Source organism: Sorex araneus, chromosome 2, assembly GCF_027595985.1.
Source record: "Sorex araneus isolate mSorAra2 chromosome 2, mSorAra2.pri, whole genome shotgun sequence".
NCBI classification, from domain to species: domain Eukaryota; kingdom Metazoa; phylum Chordata; class Mammalia; order Eulipotyphla; family Soricidae; genus Sorex; species Sorex araneus.
Window position 1 is genome coordinate 211,487,563 of NC_073303.1, and position 24,244 is coordinate 211,511,806.

General features: G+C 47.4%; 2 protein-coding genes across 5 annotated transcripts in view; one reads left to right on the forward strand and one right to left on the reverse strand.

Annotated features, from left to right (window-relative positions):
- The first annotated feature begins 28 nt into the window (after window positions 1-28).
- On the forward strand, window positions 29-22,806 carry PIGB (phosphatidylinositol glycan anchor biosynthesis class B). Of its 3 annotated transcripts, none has more exons than XM_055129273.1 (12): window positions 29-237; window positions 1,803-1,938; window positions 2,907-3,024; window positions 5,565-5,669; window positions 7,527-7,657; window positions 8,799-8,939; window positions 12,577-12,628; window positions 14,169-14,380; window positions 15,993-16,057; window positions 19,395-19,602; window positions 21,959-22,139; window positions 22,635-22,806. In XM_055129273.1, exons 1-12 carry the CDS (start codon window positions 108-110, stop codon window positions 22,767-22,769), a joined length of 1,614 nt encoding a protein of 537 aa, XP_054985248.1. In that variant the 5' UTR covers window positions 29-107; the 3' UTR covers window positions 22,770-22,806. The 3 variants fall into 3 exon arrangements, with proteins under 3 accessions (XP_054985248.1, XP_054985249.1, XP_054985250.1); XM_055129274.1 differs by having other exon boundaries at window positions 7,539-7,657; XM_055129275.1 differs by lacking the exon at window positions 2,907-3,024 and having other exon boundaries at window positions 1,803-1,852.
- Window positions 22,807-22,951: 145 nt separating this feature from the next.
- Window positions 22,952-24,244, reverse strand: part of CCPG1 (cell cycle progression 1) — a 43,093-nt gene continuing 41,800 nt past the window's right edge. For both annotated transcript variants that reach the window (XM_055129270.1, XM_055129272.1), the window contains exon 9: window positions 22,952-23,726. In XM_055129270.1, the coding sequence (XP_054985245.1) occupies window positions 23,537-23,726 (190 nt within the window). In that variant the 3' untranslated portion in view covers window positions 22,952-23,536. The remainder of the gene's footprint in view (window positions 23,727-24,244) is intronic.

Sequence of the window (24,244 nt, forward strand, 5' to 3'; positions counted from 1 at the left end):
CCGCGCCGCGGGGGACGGCGGCCGGCGGGGCCCAAAGTTCGCCCCGCGCCCGTGGCCGCCAGCCCGGGCCGCCAGTGCCCCGCGCGCCGCGCCCCCAGCCCCGCGGCATGCAGCGAGCGCGGGCGGGCGGCGGCCTCTTTCCCCGCGGCCTCCGGAGCCGCTCGGAGGCGCCGGTGAAGCTGCGCCGGAGGAAGTCGGCCCTGTACCTGGGCGCCGGGGGCCCGGCGCGCGGCGGGGGTGAGGAGGGGCGCGCCCCCCGCCCCGGGCCGCGCGCGTCGCCCCCGCCACCGGGACCCCTCAGGGAGGCGCGGGTCCTGGGGCTGGGCAGCGCGACCCGGAGACCCCCGCGATCCCCGCCCGACCCCGCGGCGTGTCGGTGGGGTGGCGTGCGGGAGTGAGTGTGCGGGTGGCCGCAGGGTCGCGCGTGGGGGACCTGGGGAGGGGGCAGAGACCCCTCGCCCCGGCCCCGCCGCTGAGCGCTCCCGCAGGGACCCCCAGACCCACCCGGGGGTTTACCCCGGGGAGCCGCGTGGCCCGATCGTAGTTTTGAAGGCTGTGCTGCAGCTAAACCCAGATGATGATGATGATGATGATGATGATGATGATGATGTTAAAGTTCTGCAGGCGCAGGCAGCCGCGTTGGGATTTTAGGGAAGAGCACGGTTGCGCCCTCGGGTGGGGGGCAGTTGCTGGAGAGAGTCCCGAGGAGGGGCAGGACACACCCCTGCAACACAGAGTCCGGGAGCCCAGGCCAGGAGTGGCCTTGGGTACAGCCAGGGCGTGAGCCCCCCTCCTCCCCACCCCCCAAATAAGCGAGAGAGAAAAATCCAGGACTTTGGGGCTTGCGGTTCAGCAGTTCTTTCTTTCTTTATATTTTAATTTTTTATTAGTGAATCACCGTGAGGTACAGTTACAGACTTACAAACTTTCATGCTTGCATTTCAGCCATACAATGGTCAAGTACCCATCCCTCCACCAGTGCCCATTGTCCATTAATGGTCCCAGCATCCCTCTCACCACCCCCACCATCCCTCCCCCTACCCGGCCTCTGCGCAGGGCATTCCCTTTTGCTCTCTCTCTCTCCTTTTGGGTGTTGTGGTTTGCCATAGAGGTATTAAGTGGCCATCATGTTTGGTCTGTAGTCTACTTTCAGCCCACCTCTCCCATCCCGAGCGGGCCCTCCTAGCACCCTTTACTTGGTGGTCCCTTCTCTATCTGAGCTTCAGCAGCTCTTTTCTGACTGACCAGGGCAGCTGGTTTGCCTGTCTGTCCAACGGGGCTCTGCTAACGGCGCGCGTCTGAGGATCAAAAGAGAGGAGGCCTGGAGACATCAGCTCTGAGCTGGTGGGCATCCCTCAGGCCTTTTAACTTAGAACCAGTCTAGGCCAGTGCCGTGTCCCCAGGAGTTTCTTCCTTGGAATCCCCTGGCGGACTCATCTATCACCACGCATATTAGAATCACGCCGCTGATGCTCTTAATGCATGCAGTTTCCACCAGGTGTGAGATTAGTGTTCTCCGAAGTGCCTAATGCATGCAGTTTCCACCAGCTGTGAGATTAGTGTTCTCCGAAGCTCCTAATGCATGCAGTCTCTACCAGCCATGAGATTAGTGTTCCCGGCTATGGTGCAGGGTGGAGGAGAGAAAGGAGTGGGGTTCGGTGTCATGCCCTGGCTTGGGGTTCCCTTAGTGCCCGTCTGCCCTGGGGAGTGTGAGGCTCTGGACCATGTCTGCGTCGGGGCCAGGCGCACCTTGCCTGGGTTTTGTGCCATGATCACCAGCCCTATTCTGTTCTGTTTTTCAGATCTTCTGGGGGAGAGCGTTTACCTGGTCCTGTTCACGGTAGCCTTCCGAGTATGTAACTGCTTTCTGGTGCGGACCAGTTTTGTTCCGGATGAGTACTGGCAGTCTCTGGAAGTGGCCCATCACATGGTCTTCAAATATCCTTTGCCCACCGAGTGATGTCATTTCTCCAAGGGTGCCGTTGTTTTATGCTGACACTTCTGTGTCTTGGATGTGACTGTGTTCGGTGTCAGTCTCCAGCATATATTTCCACAAGGCTCAGTACTGAGGAGACAGATGGAATAAGACAGTCTTAACCTTGGAGATGTTGAGACTTGAGTTGGATAGGTCACCTTTTGAAATCAAAAAGGGACAGTGGGGGGCTGGAGCGATAGCACAGCGGGGAGGGCGTTTGCCTTGCATGTGGCTGACCTGGGTTCGATTCCCAGCATCCCATATGGTCCCCTGAGCACCGCCAGGGGTAATTCCTGAGTACAGAGCCAGGAGTGGCCCCTGTGCATCGCCGGGTGTGACCCAAAAAGAAAAAAAAAAAGGGACAGTGGTTGAGCATGTGCCTGGCATGTATGAAAGCCGAGTTTGCACCCCAGCTGCAGTAGCCTGGCATAGCCCTGATCACCCCCAAACAATCCAGCCAGTAGTAGTAGTTCTGGGACTGCCCCAGAACCCTCCGAGTACTCCTGGGGACGGCCCATATTATGCCTATCAAAAGATAATGGGACTGGGACCGGAATGATAGTATTGGGTAGAGCACTTGCCTTGCATGTAGCAGAGTACCCAGGTTCAATCCCCTGGTACTCCATATGGCCCCTGAGCCAGCCAGGAGTGATCCCTGAGTACAGAGCCAGGAAAAACCCCTGAGCATCACCAGGTGTGGCCCAAAAACCAAAAAGGAAAAAAATAAAAGTAATATGACTCCAAAATAAACAGTAATAAAGTAGTTTGAGGGTTTTGTGTTGTTTTGTGATACCAGGGACCAAAACCAAGGCCTCACTAATGCAAGGAATATTTTCTAACAACGAGCCATATCTCCAAGTAATTTTACATATGGAAATATATATAATTCGCTATTTCAGTGCCACTGAACTGTAATCCTTAATATGAGTACTTATGGCTATTTGACCTGGGAGTGGACCGAAAGACTGAGGGGCTATACTTACCCTCTAATCTTTGCAAGCATGTATAAGATTCTGCATCTTTTGGGGAAAGATAGTGTTCAGTTGCTGGTAAGTTTAAATTAAAATACGAAAAGTAGATGTGATGCTCTTTAACAGCTAATGTATATTCAGTAAACGGTATTGGTGTGATGAGATTTTTGGGTTTTTAATTGAGATTGAAACTGCATGACTCGTTCAAGGGTGCAATTGCATGCATGCTTCTTGAAAGTACATACTGCCACAGCATCACTGCCAAAGTAACACTGTCCCTCCACCAGACTCCACTAGACACCCCCCCCCCGCCCCCCAACACACACACACACACACACACACACACACACACACACACTTCGCTCCCCAACCCCTCTGGTGCCCACAGCTCTATGCTTGGAGCCGGTTAGTTGGTCTCGCCATGCTTTGCTTCCCAGTGTGCCAATGAGTGAGACCATCTAATCTCTGACTTTGTCCTCGATTCGCTTCACTTCATAGGACCCACAACATAGGAATTCATGTTGTCCCAAAAGGCAAAACTTCATCTTCCCTTACAGCTGAGTAATACTCCATTGTTTTGTATATGCCGCATCTTTATCCTCGCATCTATGCTAAATAGCAACACAGTGAATCTAGGTGTGTGTTGTATGTATCTTTGGGAATGAGTGTTTCTGTATTGTCAGAATAGATTCCCCCCTGACAGCCCCCCCAATAGAACTATGCACCCTGAGGTATGTCCAGTTTGAACTGTCTGAGAACTCCCAGAGGGGCGGCCTGCTTTGCACTCCTGCTGGCAGTGTGAAGGGTCCATTTCCCCACACCCTGCCAACGCTTTGTTCCCGGGGGGGCGTGGGCACTCTCCCGGGTGTGAGTTGGGGTCCCGCTGTTTTTCTGACTCCCTTTCCCAGGTGAGTGTTGCCCATTTTCCCCTTGCGCCTGTGGTCATCTGTCTCTTTCGTGAACTGTACAGCTTTTCTCCCTCCTCCTTTTTTGGATGTTTCTTCTCTTGAATTTTGACTTCCTTCGCTATCTTGGCTCCTAGTCTTCTGTCAGATGTATTGTAGGTACATATTTCTCCCAGTTGATAGTGTGGGATTGGTATTACTCATTTATTAGTGTTCATTCATTGCGGTCATATTCATTTTTGCAGTTAGTATCTTTCCTAGGTAGAATCTTCAGTTTGTTATAACCCCATTAGTTTTGCTTTTGCTTCCCTTGCCGTGGAGAGTTGGGATTCATTAATCCCTGAATACATCATGAAAGCCAATATCTTGGAATGTTTTGCCCAAATTGTATTTTATTTATTTTATTTTATTTATTTTTTGCTTTTTGGGTCACACCCAGTGATGCTCATGGGTTACTCCTGGCTCTGTGCTCAGGAATTACTCCTAGCGGTGCTGGGGAGACCATATGGGATGCTGGGGATTAAACCCCATCGACCATGTTCAAGGCAAACGCCCTACCTACTGTGCTATCGCTCCGGCCTCCAAATTTTACTTTGTGTATTTCTTGATTATAGACCTAACTGCACTGCACTGTAGCACTGTTGTCCCATTATTCATCGATTTGCTTGAGCGGGCACCAGTAACGTGTCCATTGTAAGACTTGTTACTGTTTTTTGGCATATCCAATACGCCACAGGCAGCTTGCCAGGCTCTGCCGTGGAGATAGAACTATTTTCATAAAATTTCTCTTACTGAAGTATTTTTTTGATTGTTCCATTAGCCACTGCTACCAAGCAATGTAAGGTACATTACCGTGGGCCTGCTACAGGGACAGGCTTGCGGGCCTCTTAGGAAATGGGGACAGTGGTGCAGGGAAGGTCACAGTGGCGGTGGGGTTGGACGTTGGGATACTGACTGCCTCTAGCAAATCATCACGAACAACTTTGTAAAGCAGAGTGTTTGAATAAAGTGACAAAATGGAAGAAACGAGTAGAACACCTTGTACAAAATAAGAATGTCTTTAAAAATCTAGAAATCTTATATTGATTACATGTTAAAATTAGAATGCTTTAGATACATTCGGTTCAGGAAAACAACAAATTAGCTTTTGCTGTCAGGGAGGTTTTGGTAATTTTACCTTTTAATTTGGCTCCTGTCAAATTTAAAATTACATAAGTAGCTGGTTTTACCTGTTGCCCCAAAGAATAGGTTACCTTTAGTCTCCTACTAGAAGGGCTGTTACCTCTGCCTGAGCGTGAGCCAGGAAGGGCTTCAGGGCGTAACCCCGATACTCCGGGCCCCCCACAATACAAGGCTTTCAGCTGATAGTTGGAACCGCCTGATTTCTTTGACTCCACTGTGAACTGTCACTGTCACTGTCATCCCATTGCTCATCGATTTGCTTGAGCGGGCACCAGTAACGTCTCCATTGTGAGACTCCATTGTTGTTCCTGTTTTTGCATATTGAATACGCCACAGGGAGCTTGCCAGGCTCTGCCATTCGGGCGGGATACTCTCGGTAGCTTGCCGGGCTCTCCGAGAGGGGCGGAGGAATTGAACACGGGTCAGCCGCGTGCAAGGCAAACGCCCTACCCGCTGGGCTATCGCTCCAGCCCCCACTGTGAACTAACAGATGTTTCTATAATCTTTTTCTTTTCCCCTCAACTAACGAAGATTTGGATTCCGAGACTCACACAGGCAGTTCTGTCCGCTGTAGCAGACGTGAGACTCTACTCGTTAGTGAAGCAGCTGGAGAGCCCGCCAGTGGCCAGATGGGTGGTGAGTGCTGAGAACAGAAGGCTTCCTTACTCCCTCGGGCTACAGTAAGGGGGAGATGGCCATGTCCGCGACAGTTTGGGGAAATCACCCGCAACTGATCGCAGTGCTCCCGTAATGAACCATTTGTTGCCTGTGGTGCGTGGGGCGCCTCTCGGGGCTGACACAGTGCGCCCTAATCCTGGAAGCACCGTCACTCCTCGAACCCGGAATTGGAGCCTCCCCTCCTCTAAGTTCGGAGGGAATGATCCCGTGCCTTTGCTTACCCAGCAGATGCCTCAGCGGTGTGTCCCGAGCACTCCCCAGCACCAGGGGCCAGCCGAGAGGCAGCCTTCGCGCGTTTCTGCCCTGAACTCGGGGAGAAGGCTGGCCTGGCCTGTGGTTTTTTTTTTTTTTTTTGCGTCTCTCATCATGGAGAGAGATTTCTGCTTTCCCGTTCCAATCCTGAATAGATTTTTCCATTCTGTACCATTTGCTAGTGGCTGGATTCTGTAGAACTGTTACTTCATTTTGGCCTTTTCCTAAATGACGGTTCTGTGACTCACCTCGGGAAAGGAATGACGCCTTTCAAACCCTTCCCCAAGGGAGGAGCTCGAGGTTCTTCCAGTTTAGACCAGACTATTAACTCAGAAAAACTGGGAACGTTTTGTGTGTGTGTGTGTTGGGCCCCATTGGGCAGTGCTCCGGGCTTGCTCCTGGCTCTGTGCTCAGGGATCACTCCAGGTAGACTCAGGAGCCAGACATGGTGCTGGTGATCCAACCCAGGTCAGCTTCAAGCAGGGCAAGCGCCCTACCAGCTCTCCCATCGCTCCAGCCTCTAGGAACAATTTTTTTTTTTTTTTTGCTTTTTGGGTCACACCTGGCGATGCATAAGGGTTACTCCTGGCTCTGCACTCAGGAATTACTCCTGGGGTGCTCAGGGAACCCTATGGGATGCTGGGACTCGAATCCGGGTCGGCTGAGTGCAAGGCAAACGCCCTACCCGCTGTGCTATCGCTCCAGCCCCTAGGAACATTTTTTAAAGTTACAGTTGAAGAGACAGGAAGGCAGTACCACATTTTAACATCCTTGCATCAACTGATAAGTATTTTTTTTTTTGCTTTTTGGATCACATCCAGTGATACACAAAGGTTACTCCTGACTCTGCACTCAGGAATTACCACTGGTGGTGTTCAGGGAACCACATGGGATGCTGGGAATCAAACCCGGGTCGGCCGCGTGCAAGGCAAACGCCCTACCCTCTGTGCTATTGCTCCAGCTCTGATAAGTATCTTTTAAGACTAAATTTATTTTGTAGACTTAAGGATACTTGTATTTGCAAGTTCTTACAGAAACTGGTCATGAATTTCCAAATTAAAATTTAATTATGCCCCAATAGTCATATTTTTCTTTGCTTTTCTGGCTGAATGTTTCATCAAGAAACAAAGCGACAGTCCAGGTCAAGGGCGGGAAAAACACCCATCAGCACTGAAAGGCAATTGCCGAGCCGGACAGTGCAGCTCTGCGTTGCAGCCCCCCGTGGGAAACACACAATCCTCCACCACAACGTACAGTTTGTCTTAAAGCACTAGCAAGTAAGATATCAGCGCAGTTCTCTTTTCAGAGCACTATTTTAAGAGCAGGCCCAACCTGATCCCAGCACTATGCGACTCCCCGGTACTACCAGGTGTGGTCCTGGGGCCTCCGGGACCCCCGAGCCTGGACAGTGACTTGCCCCGGAGCACTGCTGGGGTACTCGCCTGCCCCAGCACCCCCGCCGGCCCGTAGGCTAGACACCAGCCACCTGGAAACTTCATTGTTGCAGTATCTAGACTTGCTTCACTTCCCACCCCACATACGTTTGCTCATGATTGCTCTTAGTTTTTTTGCCAGCTGTGCTCCTGGTTCACGTGGTACTGCTGTACCAGAACTCTCACCAACACCATGGAGACTGTCCTCACCATCATCGCCCTTTTCTACTATCCTCTGGAAGGTTCAAAGTCTATCAGCAGGTGAGGTGTGTGAATGTTACTGTGTAGCACTGTCGCACTGTCCTCCCGTTGTTCATCGGTTTGCTCTGTTCATCGGTTTGCTCGAGTGGGCACCAGTAACGTCTCCATGGTGAGACTTGTTGTTACTGTTTTTGGCATATCGAATACGCCACGGCAGCTTGCCAGGCTCTGCCGTGTGGGCGGGATACTTTTGGTAGCTTGCCGGGCTCTCCAAGAGGCATGGAGGAATCGAACCCGGGTCAGCCACGTGCAAGGCAAACGCCCTATCCGCTGTGCTATTGCTCCAGTCCTGTGTACTGTGTACAAGTCTCTAAAATATGCTTCTGGAAAATCCTAAAGATTTTTACATTGTGATATCTTGTCCAGTGGACAACACAAATTTTTGGTTTGATTTATTTATTACTGCAGGAAAATACATGCATTCAAACTGGGTAGCACTGTAGCACTGTTGTCCCGTTGTTCATTGATTTGCTCGAGTGGGCACCAGTAACGTCTCCATTGTGAGACTTGTTACTGTTTCTGACATATCTTGGCATAGGTTGCCAGGTTCTCCAAGAGGGACGGAGGAATCAAACCTGGGTCAGCCGCATGCAAGGCAAACGCCCTGCCCACTTTGCTACTGCTCCAGTCCCAAACTGGGAAAAGAAAATTTGTAGCAAATATTGTTCACAGTAAGTTTATGTTACCTCTGACCCCAAAAAGGAAGTGGGCATCCCTTTAGTTGCCATAGAAGAAATAGTTGCTAAAATCCATACAGAAGTTTCCCAGTAGGGGAAAATACTGCGCTATCACCCAAGTCTCTCACAGTCTTGGAAATTATACCATTCTATGGGTGAGAAACAATTAAGGGCTATGTATCTCATAAAATCATAGTGAAAAGCACATTTTCTTTTTTAAAAGCTATTCATGGCTGTGGAGAATGCTCACAGGGGTGAGCGGATGCTTGCCGTGCAGGTGGCCGGTTCGATCCCCGGCACAGCTCGGGCCCGGCTCCCCTCCCCGCCCGCGCACGGTGAGGACTCGCCCCCGTGGGGCGCAGGGTGCGACTCCACGTCCAAAACACAAAGTCGTCTCATGACAGCGTGAAGTGGACGACTCCTAAGCTCAGCGCCTACTTCTCTGGACCTTTTCTCGTTTCCAGTGTCAAGTACTCGTCCCTGGTGGCGCTTGCGTTCCTGATCCGCCCCACCGCTCTCATTCCGTGGGTGCCTCTGCTTCTCCGACACTTCTGGCAAGAACAGAGGAAGCTTGACCTTATGCTGCACCGGTTCTTACCTGTAGGGTAAGTGTGTCCATTTCAGGGACAAAATTTTATAGCTTTCAGCTGATTTGTCTCCTATGTAAGAATCGCCAAAGTTAGGAAACAATAGTCCAGATTAGTATTTTTTTATATCTAGGATTTTAATGAGATGTTTTAACTTTAAATATTGTGCTATTTTTCTTAGAACGTTAGGCATTATTGCCTACATATTTCTGATACATTTAAAATTTTATATTTGTATTGGAATTTTATACGATCAACTGTTACCATTTTTCACAGATTTTGGATATGGGGAATGTGTTTCTTCATTTTGCATAAGAAAAAAAATAAAGGGAACTTGGAGACATGTAAAATGTTTAAAGGGGCTAGGGTTGTGTGTCAGTGGTAGCTACATACTCTGCATACGTGAGGTCCTGTGTTTGGTCCCCTGCACCACACACACACACACACACACACACACACACAGTGGTAGCTACATACTCTGCATATGTGAGGTCCTGTGTTTGGTCCCCTGCACCACACACACACACACACACACACACACACACAGTGGTAGCTACATACTCTGCATATGTGAGGTCCTGTGTTTGTTCCCCTGCACACCACACACACACACACACACACACACACACACACACAGAACACACACGCGGCTGGGGATGTGGCCAGGGGAACAGTACAGCACTCACTGTCTTTAGCACTCATCTGATCAGTCTCCAGCACCCCAAAAGCAGAGTCACTGTGTTGGCTGCTGTGTTGATCTAGGCTGAAATAGGCTTTCGAACTGCATTTTGAGCTCTGAGAATCAGACCTGTCCCACGTGCCCAGTAGCCGTCCTCAACATTTACTGAGAGGAAGACTCTCCTGGCCCGTGGAAACATGCTCTCTCCTCAGTACACTGTATTCACTCTCTGCAGTTCTTTCGGTGGCTGCTGAAAAGGGACTGAGTCATTGGGGGCTCCGTCGCCGCTGCTGTCACTTCTCAGGTTCCTGTGTCACGTTCTGGATGTTTCGCACTGACTCTCCAGATATTTTCTGCCTGATGTGTACAAGGTACCATCCAGATGTTTATAAAACAAGTTTATAAAACAAGTCCCTGCTGTCATGACATTTTCACTCTTTTGAGAGGAGACCGCTCAGAACTTCAGGAACGTATCTGTCATATCAGATTACTCCGGGGACCCGTAGGGTCGCTCAGAGGGCGGGAGCACACGCCTGGCGTAAGGCCCCGAGGTCAGCGCCCAGCACCGGAAGGCCCAGAACAGCCAGGGGGTGGCCCTGATACCCCAGCACTGAACTCTCGCTGTTTGGGATCGCACTGCTGGGAGTGGGCCTCAGGCCACTGAACATGGCTTGGGACCCCCAGCAGCCCCCTCAGAAGAAAGTGTTGTAGAGAAAAGATACACTACAGATAACAGTAACTGAGATAAATAGGATCAGGCAAGCTAAACGAATGGAGCAGGGGAACACAGAGGGTCCAATAACAGACATAAATGGCTAATTCATGGGCTGGGGCAATACAGCACAGCGGGTAGGGCGTTTGCCTTGCACGTGGCCGACCCGGGTTCACTTCCCTGCATCCCATATGGTCCCCTGAGCACTGCCAGGAGTGATTCCTGAGTGCAGAGCCAGTTGTAACCCCTGTGCATCGCCAGGTGTGACCCAAAAGAAAAAAAAAATGGCTAATTCATATATACTCATTAGTATTCCAATAAATTTAGAGAAGGATGGTCTTTTCAGTAATTACAGAATCAGTTGGGCTGGAGCGATAGCACAGCGGTAGGGCTTTCGCCTTTCACGTAGCCAACCCGTGTTCGATTCCTCCGCCCCTCTCAGAGAGCCCGGCAAGCTACCGAGAGTATCGTGCCCGCACGGCAGAGTCTGGCAAGCTCTCCGTGAAGTATTGGATATGCCAAAAACAGTAACAATAAGTCTCTCAATGAGAGATGTTACTGGTGCCCACTCGAACAAATTGATGAGCAACAGGATGACAGTGACAGTGACAGAATCAGTTGAGCATCCTTATGGGAGAAGTCAGTTTTTATCTTGATTTGCTACATAAGCAGAAAAAAAATTTTAAAATCCTAGGGAATCATAGATTTTAGTACGAAGGCAAAAGAGTGGATCTGTTCTAAATGATACTAGAATATTTTTATGGTTTTTAGTTTCCCTGTATTAACTATAAAGGAAGCCATGTACTTGGCTATAGTGAAATTCAAAACTTTTTCATCAGAGTCATCTCTCAGAAGGGAAAATTATAACACAGAAAAGAGAAAAAAACTCATTGATTACATATAGCAGTTGTAAAAGAAAAAATAAAATAATAAGATGTCATCGGGCTGGAGCAATAGTACAGTGGGTAGGGTGCTTGCCTTGCGGCAGCCAACCTAGATTAGATCTTCCCCAAATGGATCTCTCCCCATGCACGGAGTGATCCCTGAGCACAGAGCCAGGAGTAAGCTCTGAGCATTGCCTGATGTGGCCAAAAACCAAAAATTAGATAATAGAAGATTAATGAAACGACCTGACCAGGTACTTCAAAAGAGATTCTAAAGGTAACTCATGGGGGGCTGGAGCAATAGCACAGAGGGGAGAGCATTTGCCTTGCACACAGCCGACCCAAGTTCAATTCCCAGCATCCCATATGGTCCCCCGAGCACCACCAGGAGTAATTCCTGAGTGCATGAGCCAGGAGTAACTGTGTATCGCCGGGTGTGACCCAAAAAACCAAAAACAAAAAACGAAAGGTAACTCATTGATAGTCAAGGAAATGAAAACTGCCATGATATGCTCAATCTACTCAAGTGACTTGAAAGATATTCCAGTGGAAACACAAGTTGGCAGAACTACTTTGGAAGTTATTTGCTAATGCTGGTCACTTGTGTATGCAGAATTATGTGCCAGTCATTTCAACCCTAAATAGATACTGGACAGAAAGGTACGTATCTGGGAACGAACAGACACTGACCGCCCATGTTCACGGCACTGTTCGTAATAGCTAAAGGAAGTTCAGTGTCTGCCAAAGCAAAAACATCATGCTGTACTAAGTAAGTACTAACCATTGCTGTGAGTGAGTGAACCATTGACCATTGCATTTGCCCCCCCCACCCCCCAAAATAAAACCTGCTTAAACCTTGCAAACCTGCCCGAAGGAAACCGGATACAAAAGCATATGCAGAAACTTTACCTTTTCAAAACTGAAAAGAGAAAGACTGCTGGGTGCCAGTCTCACTCATGTGACCAGCACGTCACGAGGCCAGCTCAAGGGGCGGGAGACTGGAGCCCCCCGACAGCTCAGAGGCTGACGGCAGATGGCCCCACCACCCCCAGTCCCACCACCCGCAGTGTCCCGGAGCCCAGGAGGCCCGACTGACCCGCGCCCAACGCCGTGGCCCACAGAAACTGAGAGTGTGCACAGGGAAGGAGGGAGGGCTGGCGAGACGTGACTGCAGCGGTAGATGCACAGTGCTCGTGACCTTTGAGATGTTCCCCTAGACACAGCTCCTCACCGCCACAGCCCCGGCGTGTGAGACTTCAGCTGCTGAGACTTCGGCAGAGAGGTGTGAGGGGCCTTGGCGGACAAGGCGCCGGCCGCGTGCCCGCCGGCACTGCCCTCCGGAGGGCGCGATGCTAACCACCACTCTATTTTGTTTTGCAGATGTGTCGCTTTGAGTTTGTCTCTGATAATCGATCGTATTTTTTTTGGTCAAGTATGTAAAAAAATACATTAACAACTATTCTTAGTTTGATCGTTTATTGTTATTCTGATCCTCGACTCCCCCGCCCCCCCCACCCCCACCCCCTGGCCACATCTACAGTGCTCAGTGGCTACTCTCAGTTTGGTGCTCAGAGCTTCCTGTTGGCACAGTGCCTGGGGAACCATGAACTGTTGTGAGCCTCAAAGCCATGGGCAATTTGTAAAAAATCTTTTGGGAGGAGAGCACACCTGGGGTGCCAGGGATCAAACCCCGGGTTCCCACAGGCAAAGCATGCGCCCTGACCCTGTGAACCATCTCCTCGGCCCCGCAAATCATTTTCTTAAAATGCTCATATGACATTTGAAAAACAGCAAAATCTTAAACCTGTGCATTTGGCTATTTGCTCTGTAAGAACTATATAATGATCCTTTCCACGTTGATGTTTTAAAAGTCTGTTTTGGAGCTGGGGGTAGCAAATCATTTTCTTAAACTGCTACGTTCTACATTTAAAAAACAGCAAAATCTCAACCTGTGCGTTTGGCTCAGTATGCTCTGTGAGAACTATAGAGTGATTCTTCCCACATTGATGTTTCAAGAGTCCGTTTTGAAGCTGGGGGTATAGCGCAGGGGTAGAACATGTGCCTCATGCCTGAAGGCTCAGCCCCAGGCCCTCATCGAAGTCTGTAAGGCATTATTGGAGTCAAATTTATAATATATAGTTAAAACATGTAAATGAGGGGCTGGAACAATAGCACAGCGGGTAGGGCGTTTGCCTTGCACGCGGGCGATCCAGGTTCGATTCCCAGCATCCCATAGGGTCCCCTGAGCACCGCCAGGGGTGATTCCTGAGTTCAGAGCCAGGAGTAACCCCTGTGCATCGCCGGGTGTGACCCAAAAAGCAAAAAAACAACAAAAACAAAAACAAAACACACATGTAAATGATCTTGTTAACTTCAGCACTAAAACTAGTATACTTTATTCTTCAAGGTTTTGTGTTTGATCTCATGACTGTTGATAATGTTCTGATTCTTACTTGGGGACCGGGGGTTGGGGGGGTAGGCAAGGTGCTTCTAAGCAGGGATCTGGGGTCCCCGGCAGCACTCAGCCAGGCGGGGAAGGACGGTTTGGTGTGAGGACCCAGCAGTGCTGGGGCCACGCCAGGGCAGCTCTGGCAGTGTGGGGACCGTGTGGTGGCAGGAGTCAAACCCAGGTCCGTGTAGTTACAAGGTGTGTCCCCTGGCCCGGGGTCCTCCTCCAGCCTCCCTGTCACTGTTTCTGAGTTCACTTTTTTTATAAAAAAGTCATTTCAAGGGCTCTGAAATGAGACTGCCCCAGTTTGAAGCCTCGTGCCTTTAAAATTACCAGGCAAGCCATGTGTCCTTCTCACCACATGTCATCCCATAATGCCTCCGTCAGAACTGTCAGTGCGAGCTGTGGTCTGGTTCTTAGACTCCGTCCCTAACTTAATGTCAAAATTCGGCCACATTCTGGAACGCCAAAGATTCATACTTGGCACTAACACGTTTCTCTCTCTTTCCTCCCGCCATGCCAGTGGACCCTGGTTCAGTTTAATTTCTTGAAATTTAATGTGCTACAGAACGCCGGTGCCTTCTACGGCGCTCACCCCTGGCACTGGTACCTCAGCCAAGGGCTGCCCGCCGTCCTGGGCACTCACCTGCCCTTCTTCATCCATGGCTGCCTCCTAGCCCCCAGGAGGCATCAGATGCTCTTGGTCCCTGTCGTGTGGACGCTGCTGGTTTATAGGTGAGATCTCATTTATTCAGATGGTTTGTGTGTTTGTTTTTAATGTTCAAATGGTTTGTGTGTTTATTTTTAATGTTCAAATGGTTTGTGTGGGGTTTTTTTTGTTTTTTTGGGTTTTTTTTTGGTTTTTGGGTCACACCTGGCGATGCACAGGGGTTACTCCTGGCTCTGCACTCAGGAATTACCCCTGGCCGTGCTCAGGGGACCATATGGGATGCTGGGATTTGAACCCGGGTCGGCCACATGCAAGGCAAACGCCCTACCCGATATCCTATCATTCCAGCCCCCTGTATGTTTATTTTTAATGATACCAAGAAACTAAGTTCTTCAAAAAGCAAGCTCTCTTCTGGAGATGCACTGGTGTGACTGTGGGTGGAGATGACTTAAGCAGACAGGGGAAGTACTAATTATTCCGGTGCTCCGAGTGAATGCCTGTGATGTACGCACTTTGCTTCACATGCTTGGTGTGGAAGTTGAACTTGTATGAAGCTGAACAGAAGCCAGGGATAGGATCAGAGTAAGGCCCAGGTCTGGGTTTAATGGCCCTTGGTTTACTCTCTGGCACCACGGGGGAAGGACACCTAAAGGTCTGGAGCAAATGCCTTGTAGTCGAGAGGTTCAATCCCATCACTGCATGGACCCCAGAACACCATTAGATATGACCCCAAGCACTGCCAGTTGTGCCCCCCCCCCCAAAAAAAAAAACCAGAAAACTAGTTGAACTATTTTGATTTGCTTTGCATTGTAGCACTGTTGTCCCGTTGTTCATCGATGTGCTCGAGCGGGCACCAGTAACGTCTCCATGGTGAGGCTTGTTGTTACTGTTCTTGGCATATCCAATATGCCATGGGGAGCTTGCCAGGCTCTGCCATGCGGGCGGGATACTGTCGGTAGCTTGCTGGGCTCTCCTAGAGGGACAGAGGAATCGAACACGGGTTGGCCTTGTGCAAGGCAAACGCCCTACCCGCTGTGCTATGGCTCCAGCCCTTGATTTATCTGCTTTAAAAAAGAGAAAAATAAAAGCTACCAGAGTTCAGAGAGGTGGTACAGCGGATGGAGCATCTGCCCTGCACGACCTGGGTTCATGCCCTGCACCCCGGAGGGTTCCCCGAGCCCTGCCAGGAGTGACCCCCGAAGTAAGTCCTCAGCACTGCCAGGCGTGGCCTCCCCCAAAAATTAACAACCACCAGAATTGGGGGAAAGGGGAATGCCAGGTATCAAACCCGGGGTCTGGCTTCACACATGCAAAGCATGTGTACAACTGAGCTCCCCTGGCTGGCACCCTCAGAATTAAAAGTTTTAAAGTACAAAAAAAATTGTATGTTAGTAACATGGTTTACGTGCGCTGGTAATAAGAATCCCATTTTTAGCATGTAATATTACTCTAGAATCTTATGTGATATCAAATGCTAGAATTATCTTCCTTACTATATATTACATAGTATATATATGCCATATATAATATATATATACATATAAATGGGGGGTTGGTCTTGAAGCATGACATTCAGACTTAGTATTTTGAAAATCAGACATTTACTGCATCTCATTTAAATACGTCAAACTTGTGCTGTGACAAAGTAATGTTTATGTTTGATATCTTCTATTACAGCATGTTGAGTCACAAAGAATTCAGGTTTATCTATCCAGTTCTACCATTCTGTATGGTGTTCTGTGGTAAGTATCTTTACTCAATAGAGAAAAAATATTTAATAGAATCAGGACAATAAGTGCTCACTAAACTCGTTACTTTTATTTTTCAATGCATTTGCTTTATTTATTTATTTTGCTTTTGGGGGTTACTCCTGGTGGTGCTCAGGGGACCATATGGGATGCCAGGGATTGAACCCGGGTTGGACGTGTGCAAGGCAAACGCCCTACCTGCTATACTATTGCTCCGGCCTCTAAGCTACTATTTTGAACTAGGCTAAATGAGAATTCCTTCTGAATTCTGAATTCTGCTATTTTGGTTCGGGGCTCTGATGCCGCCAGGCGCTCGAGAAGCCCCATGAGTCTGGGGCTCAACCCAGCGCCTCCTGCACGCACAGCCTGGGAACCACCTTCCGAGCTCCCTTCCCACCCTCTGGGACTCCCTTCTAATGACATTCCTGAAGTATTCTCCTTTTTGTAGGGCAAATGTCCTTTCTCCTGGGTCCTATTTTGTGAGATAAAAATATGTGCCCTGGGGTGGAGAAATAGTGCCTGTCACACCTTAGGCACGTGTCTGCATGCTGCCAGCTCCAGTTCAGACCCAGGCACTGTATGTGGTCCCGTGAGCAACACCAGGAAAGATCCCTGAGCACTGCCAGGTAGAGCCCAATCCCATGGCCAGAGAGAGAGTCCGGTGGGTAAAGTGCATGACTTGATTGTGTGTGTGTGTGTGTGTGTACACATATATGTGTGTGGGTATATATATATATATACGAGTATATATACCCACACACATATATATACATATATATATACATATATATATATATGAATCTAATATCCAAAGCTCCTGTTGGTGATGGTGCAACTATTTGAAAACTTACAACAAAGAAATAAGCATGTCTGTTTTGGAACAGCTATAGTAACATTCAGGAAAATACCTTATAGCCATGGAAACTAGTTTTTAATCTTATTTTTGAGGCACAGCCAATGGTGCTCAGGGTTTATTCTTGGCCTTGTGCTACGGGATCACACCTGGCAGTGCTTGGGGAACCGTATGGGGTGCCAGAGGTCGAACCCATGGTGGCTGGGTGCAAGGCAAGTGCCCTACCCACTGTATTTTCCCTACAGCCCTTTGAAACTGGTTTTTTTTTTTTTTTTTTTGCTTTTTTGGGTCACACCTGGTGATGCACAGGAGTTACTCCTGGCTCTGCATTCAGGAATTACTCCTTGCAGTGCTCAGGGGACCATATGGGATGCTGGGAATTGAACCTGGGTCAGTCACGTGCAAGGCAAACGCCCTATCCGCTGTGCTATCGCTCCAGCCCCTGAAACTAGTTTTAACAGGCTTTATATACTCTTCAGGACTATTACCTGTGCCGTGGGGGGTCCTTGGGGGAGGGTGGGGGCGGGCCCAGGGTGTCCAGGAGGATCACACCCAGCCCTCCATACAAAGCTCTGCGTGTGTTCAGCAGCTCTCTCCAGCCCTGTGCATGCAGTCGGGTTGGGCTGGGTTGCTGCAACCTGTTTCTGAGGCCACCCCTGGTGGTGCCTCGTGGGACCTGGTGTGCTGGGGAGTGAACTGGGGGCAGCCGAGTGCAAGTGCTCCTGTCTGTCTCACCAGCTCCTGCAAGTTTCAGGGTGACACATGCCTCCAATTTTATTTGCTCCTGTTTCTGTTTTCCATCATCTTTTCAGTAAGTTTCTTATATGACTTTTTAAATTTTAATAGAATATAATATGACACACTATGAACTTATATTGGTATAGTGTTATAACTTAGTGATAAGTTAAACATGTGTTTGGTGATTATAATTGTATTATTTTTTGGTCAGTGTTCATGAACTGTATTAACTCTGTGGTTTCGATGTAGTTACCATACCTCAATACCACCGAAGTGTCCCAACCTTACGGTAGTTCTGTCACCCCTCCCTTCTCCAAATGTCTTTGAAGCAACTGTTGACCCAAGGAAGTACTTTATTATCAAGCTATGTTTGTTGATCTCTTATATTTGTGAGTGGAATTATTCCACCTGGTGATCTTTTAGAATGGTATTTCAGTTATTTTAAAGGTAATTCGAGATTGTGTTCTCTCTAGCAGCTTCCGCATTATGCCCTTTTAAGTAAATAGATTCGGATTTGTTTTAAATGCAGTCTTATCTGTTTAGCTACGTTTTCATCATGCCACTTCTCTAATCAGAGCGATTTCAAGTGGTACACTATGAGAGGCATGCAATATTCTGGGCACTAAATGGGTATAAACGGTTAGGAAATTACACATAGTATTCATAAAAATTAATTAAATATTTAGGATTCTTCACCAGTTTTGATTTCAGGTAGTTTAAGCTGGATGAAAGCATCTTATTTTCCATTTTATTAAAATTAAATTTTCAGCCAATTTTGTCATCTCAGAGACAGCAAAGAGGTAAGATAAAATCTGCAACAATGTTGTAAATAAATCGTGAGGCATCTCAAATTGTCCCGATGATACAATGCAGGAAAAAAAATTTTATTGCTCTTCTTCCAGAAAATATATTCATGCCATCACTCATTGGGCCACAAACCCTCTCCCAACTCAGGGCCTTTAACACTCTCCCAGAACCCGGTAGAGTATTTCACTTGGAGGAAACTATTTTATTTTGCGCACAGTTTCTGAGAACTGAATGTACATACTGCAAGACCCATTAGTAGTATTTATCTAGCAACTGCATGTACATGACAGGCTCTAGACAGTCTTTCGCTCTCTTTGGGGTTCGGGGAGGTTTGGGGTGTGGTGGTGTGGCCCGCCAGGCAGTGCTCAGAGGACGGTACACAGTGCTGGAAATGGAACCGGGCCAGCGGCTTGCAAGGCCAGGGCCTTGACCTCTGTCCCTCGGGCCTGTATTTCTCTCAAGCACTTGAAGGTCGTCAACTAGAGCTCAACGAAAGAAAGCGTCCTGCGCCAGAGCTAGAATTTAAGTCCATCTGCTGAAGACTCAGACCGTAATCTTCCCACTGAACCCTGCGATTCTTTTTTCTTGGAAAAATAGTCCAGACCTGTATGACAGAAACAGCAGAGGAGGGCAAACGGAATGACAGAGATGACCAGTGACCACTGCTTCTCTCTTCGGTGCTGGAAGGATTGTAGCTGACAGTGCGGGGGCGGTTGGGGGGGGGAACCCCATGGTGCCGGGATGAAGCCACACACTAGGCAAGGCCCTGACCCCAACCTGCTTGTTGGTCTTCCCATGAGAGCCAAGTGCATTCATCGTCACAGCGGGGCTGACTTCACGGCACATTGCAAATAGATGCGCCTAGTTAGCGTCTGCTTAAACTGTCACAAGCTACCACCAGTATTAAGCGTCGTCATGTTTGATTTCACATAGGGTACTCCCTAAACCACCTGAAGGCATGGAAGAAACCAGCCCTAGCGTTCCTGTTTTTGTCGAATGCGCTCCTCGCCCTCTACACTGGCTTAGTCCATCAGCGAGGTGCTCTTGACGTCCTGACGTATCTCCAAGAACTGTGTTACAACAATCCCAACGGATCTTCAGTATTTGTCATGATGCCTTGCCACTCCACACCGTATTATAGGTAAAAGTGCTTCTATTTAAATGTTCACGCGTATATACACATATGTATTAAGAGAATGAAACTACTTTGGAAATCATTATAAAACAGTTATTTGTTTTGTTCTGGTTTGGGGCCACCTCCGCCTGGGCTCAGGGCTCACTCCTGGTGGGGCCACACGGAGTGCCAGGACCCACCCTGCGTGGGCTATAGGCAAAGCCAGGGTCCTGCCCACTGTACTATCTCGCCAGCCTATGTAAAAAAAATGTAAACTGATCGGTGAAATCATAATTTTTTTTGTTTTTTTTTGCTTTTTGGGTCACACCTGGCGATGCACAGGGGTTACTCCTGGCTCTGCACTCAGGAATTACCCCTGGCCGTGCTCAGGGGACCATATGGGATGCTGGGATTCGAACCCGGGTCGGCCACATGCAAGGCAAACGCCCTACCCACTGTGCTATCGCTCCAGCTCCGAAATCATAAATTTTAATAAGCTCTAAACAGGTTTTAATGTCCTTTCAAATGTATGCAATATACATTTAAGTGACCGGATTTACACCCAGCATAAAACATGATAAAGATATTTGATGGCATTCTGCCTAGTTAAGAAGTCCAGTTCTTGATTATTTATTTATTTTGCTTTTTTTGGGTCGTACCCAGCAGTGCTCAAGGGTTACTCCTGGCTTAACACTCAGGAATTACTCCTGGCAGTGCTTGGGGGACCCTATGGGATGCTGGGAATCGAACCCGGGTCAGCCTTTTGCAAGGCAAATGCCCTGCCCGCTGTGCTATTGCTCCAGCCCCCAGTTATTGATTTTACTATAAATATTTGTCAGACTTCATTTATACGATTTTGAATTCATCTGTAGATCCTGAATTCTGGTCCAGATTTACCACTGGAATGGTCCCCTTATTTTAAGCAAGCATTTAAAAATATTGTTGAACATCACATGTCTTTCCCATAAAAATTAGAAAATTTGGGGCTAAAGAATTCAATACACTCAGCACGTGTTTTGCATGTGGGAGGCCTGGGCTTGACCCCTGGCACCACATAATGTCCCCTGAACACTGCCAAGAAGTAACACCTGGGCACTGAGCGGGGAGTAGCCCCAGAGCACTACTAGTTATGGCACAAAAACAAAAACCAAGACAGGAAATTCAGTTAAATAATTATTATCATACTGCTTAAACTGTTTGTGGCAAATATAAAATATTCAATTTTCCTTTACGATGTAAAATATGTTAAAAGACACCCACTATTTAGCCCAGTACGTGTATTTCAGGAAGCCATATTTCCAGTTGCCTGATATAAAACATAGCAAAAAGTTTTCCTTTTAAAAATTCTCACATGGGGCTGGAGCGATAGCACAGCAGGTAGGGTGTTTGCCCTGCATGAAGCTGACCCAGGTTCGATTCCCAGCATCCCACAGGATCCTCCAAGCACCACCAGGAGTAATTCCTGAGTGCAAGAGCCAGGAGTAACCCCTGTGCATTGCCGAGTGTGACCCAAAAAGAAAAATAAAAAATTCTTCACTTATTTAAGTTAACCTGGCTTTACAAACCTCAACATATTTTTGTGTGGGTGCTGAATTTCGTCAGCTTACTATCAAAGTTGGTATTTCATGGTCATTTAGCTTTGGGAATTATTAATGGAACTCATTAATACACAATCTGGAAAACAGATTAAACGAATACCGTTTCATTTTTCCTGCAAAGTTTAACTTTTCACTGCAAAGTTACAAACATGTAGTGGTCCTGGTTGTCCAGCCCCTCTTTTTCACACACTCTAGTAACCATTCCTTTTGTGGGCGGTGATAACTAACCCCCTTGCTCTAGGACTAAATTTTGTAGGGGCCAGAGAGGTAACACAGGGGCCATGGTGCTACCTTGCCTTTGCCTCGTAAACCCTAATTCCATCACAGCACCTCGCGGGAGCTAGAAACAGCAACTGACAGCAACCAGCTGTGACCCACCACCCTTCTCTTGAGAAAAAGCCCACAGGAAAAATTTATGTATGTTCCATGCAGGCAGCGTTCACAAGGTTTTATGCCTTGCCAAATAAGCCTGTGAGGAAACTAACTGACCGGCTTACCCGCTCGCAGGCACCTGCCGTTGTGTCCTGCTCTGTTCTCTAGCAAGCCGGGACCGCTTGCTTCCCCCCTGGAAACCGACTTTCAGGGTGGTGCCGCATGGTTTACGGCGTGAGAATCGCATTCTCCACCCTCCAGAAAGCCGCACTAAAAGCTCATCCTCCCCTCCTCTGAAATCCAGTGGTAGATCCAGATTTCACATTTTTGTTATGGAAATGTATTGTGAAAGTAAACACGTATCGGCCTTTTCAGTTCTTGTAGTTCTAATGGAATTTTGCTTTCTCCTACAGCCATGTCCACTGTCCACTCCCAATGCGGTTCCTGCAGTGTCCCCCAAACCTGGCTGGGCAGAGCCACTACCTTGATGAAGCAGATACATTTTACCTGAACCCCTCAACCTGGCTAGATAAAGAGTTTCACAACGATTCAGCGCTACCGACTCACTTGCTCATCTTCAGCGTTTTGGAAGAGGTAAGGAAACATGAAGAAGAATGGAGAACTTGGTTTTTTTTATTAGTTTGGCAGATACTTGGGTATACAATGTGTTTTGATGGCCCTTTCAGCCCCTGAGTTTTGTCTTTTTTTTTCTTTTAAACTTAGAATCTGCCCCTGCACTATAACTGTCAAAGTATGTTACTTACATTAAGTTAATTCTTTTATTTAAAAACCGCATTATTTGGGGGCCAGAGCCGTAGCGCAGCAGGTAGGTGCTGGCCTTGCATGCAGCCGACCAGGGTTCTATCCCAGCACCCCGTATGATCCCCTGAACCCCACCAGGAGTGACCTCAGAGCACAGAGCCAGGAGAAAGCCCTAAGCGCTGCCAGGTGTGGCCGCCAAACCAAAAATAAATTGTATTATGAAGGAAAAATAGTTGTAGAGCAATAAGATTCAGTCATTTTAAAATTCTTAAAGTTAGCTAGGTAAAAATGTAGCCTTTATTCACTTGAACATTTATTTACTTCTAGGAAATAAATACTTTCTTGATTTCAAACAACTATGAAAGAACTACTGTTTTCTTCCACACACACTTTCCAGAAGGTCGAACTGGAAGTCACATATTTGTCTATGAACGGAAATTAAAAGGGAAACTCGGAAGATGAAATCTGGAACTATGTGTTTAGATTGAAATACTCAGATCCTGCTTAAATATGCAAGTAAACATGGGTAAGATTCATGGTACTAGCAAAATAATTATGCACTTCCTTACCAAATACCACTAGTGAGAAGATGTATTTTAAAAAAAAAAAGACCACAAAAATAAAATCACAGAGTAATACATTGCCAGATTTTAAATAAAGACCTTCAGTTTTCCTCATGGTGTAGTTTTATTGTTTCTTCCACAATATTCAGATGTGCAAGAAATTTCACAAGAGAACAAGTCAGCAAGTTCATAAGAAGGCAGCAAATTCTTCACAAGTCAACGGGGCTCTTGAACCCACAAAAAGACAAGAAGCAAATATAAGGTTATAAAATGTAAAAGATGAAATTCCATCCCAATGTACTTTTTTCAAGCTCTAACTGCAAGTAATCACATTAGTGTTCATTACACTTTGTCGCATATGATCTGAGCTTGCTTTAAAGGAAGTCTTGTTTCATGCACAAAATCTGTTGCACGCCTGTCTTCCCAAATTACACTAGCTGAACTACTACAGCTCCCGTGCCGAAAGAGTTCAGCACAGCTAGACTACAGGAAAATGCGGGTTAGTAAGCTTTTGATGCCTCTGAATGATAATCATAACAAAACCAAACTGATATATGGAAATAAAAAGGCCATTGTTAATTTGGTAATTTCATCTTCAATACCAAACATTGAAGAGAGTATCCAAGTTTCTGTTACAAGTTTTCTAATTCAACTTCATCATGATAGTCAGTATTTAGGATCAAAAGGTAACTGCCCCAACTCTATTTCAAGATTTGCCATGTATCTTCCGTTAGTGCGACCGTATTTATGCCATTTACCTTCCCTTTTATAAGGCTGTGTCTGAGGGTGCTTCTGCTCTTGTTTTCGATGCCTGGAGTTTTCAATATTTACCATACGCTGCTTTTTATCTGGCCGACTGAAAGCAGTAAACACATTTTTCATCTATGTTAGAGTTCAAATTTATTGAAACAAGAAACAATTTTAATGTTTTTCTCCATTAATCTATTATCAAACACTGAAAAAATATATTAATAAATCTGAAGTATAATCTTAAGTGTAATCACATGAAAATAATTCAGTATTATACTTTTTTAAAAGAAAAGATAGGCATAATTATTACTGGCAGAGGGGGGGGAAACACTCAATAGGGAATCGTAGAAATGTGACAATAAAATAATGAGATGCGTTTCCATTGCCTTCCCCCCTTTCCTATAAAACTCCCTCCCCTGGCTTGATTCCTCAACAGGAAGACGTACACGTCTCCTAAAAACAAGTCTCTCCCCGCTTCTCTTAAACCAAGCTTCCAAACAGTGCATTATCGCTTCCCTCCCTCTCGAACCAGGAATCGGTCACTGCTTCACTGATACAGGTCAGAAAAGCATGTGTGAGCTAAGCACAGAAACGATGTAACACTTTCAAATAAGCCTTGCATTT

Excerpts from the sequence above, each read along its gene's own strand:
- PIGB (XM_055129273.1), top strand. The coding sequence starts at position 108 with ATGCAGCGAGCGCGGGCGGGCGGCGGCCTCTTTCCCCGCGGCCTCCGG. Across the intron at positions 12,629-14,168 it reads ATCGTATTTTTTTTGGTCAA|TGGACCCTGGTTCAGTTTAA; the intron begins GTATGTAAAAAA and ends CCGCCATGCCAG. Across the intron at positions 19,603-21,958 it reads CACTCCACACCGTATTATAG|CCATGTCCACTGTCCACTCC; the intron begins GTAAAAGTGCTT and ends TTTCTCCTACAG.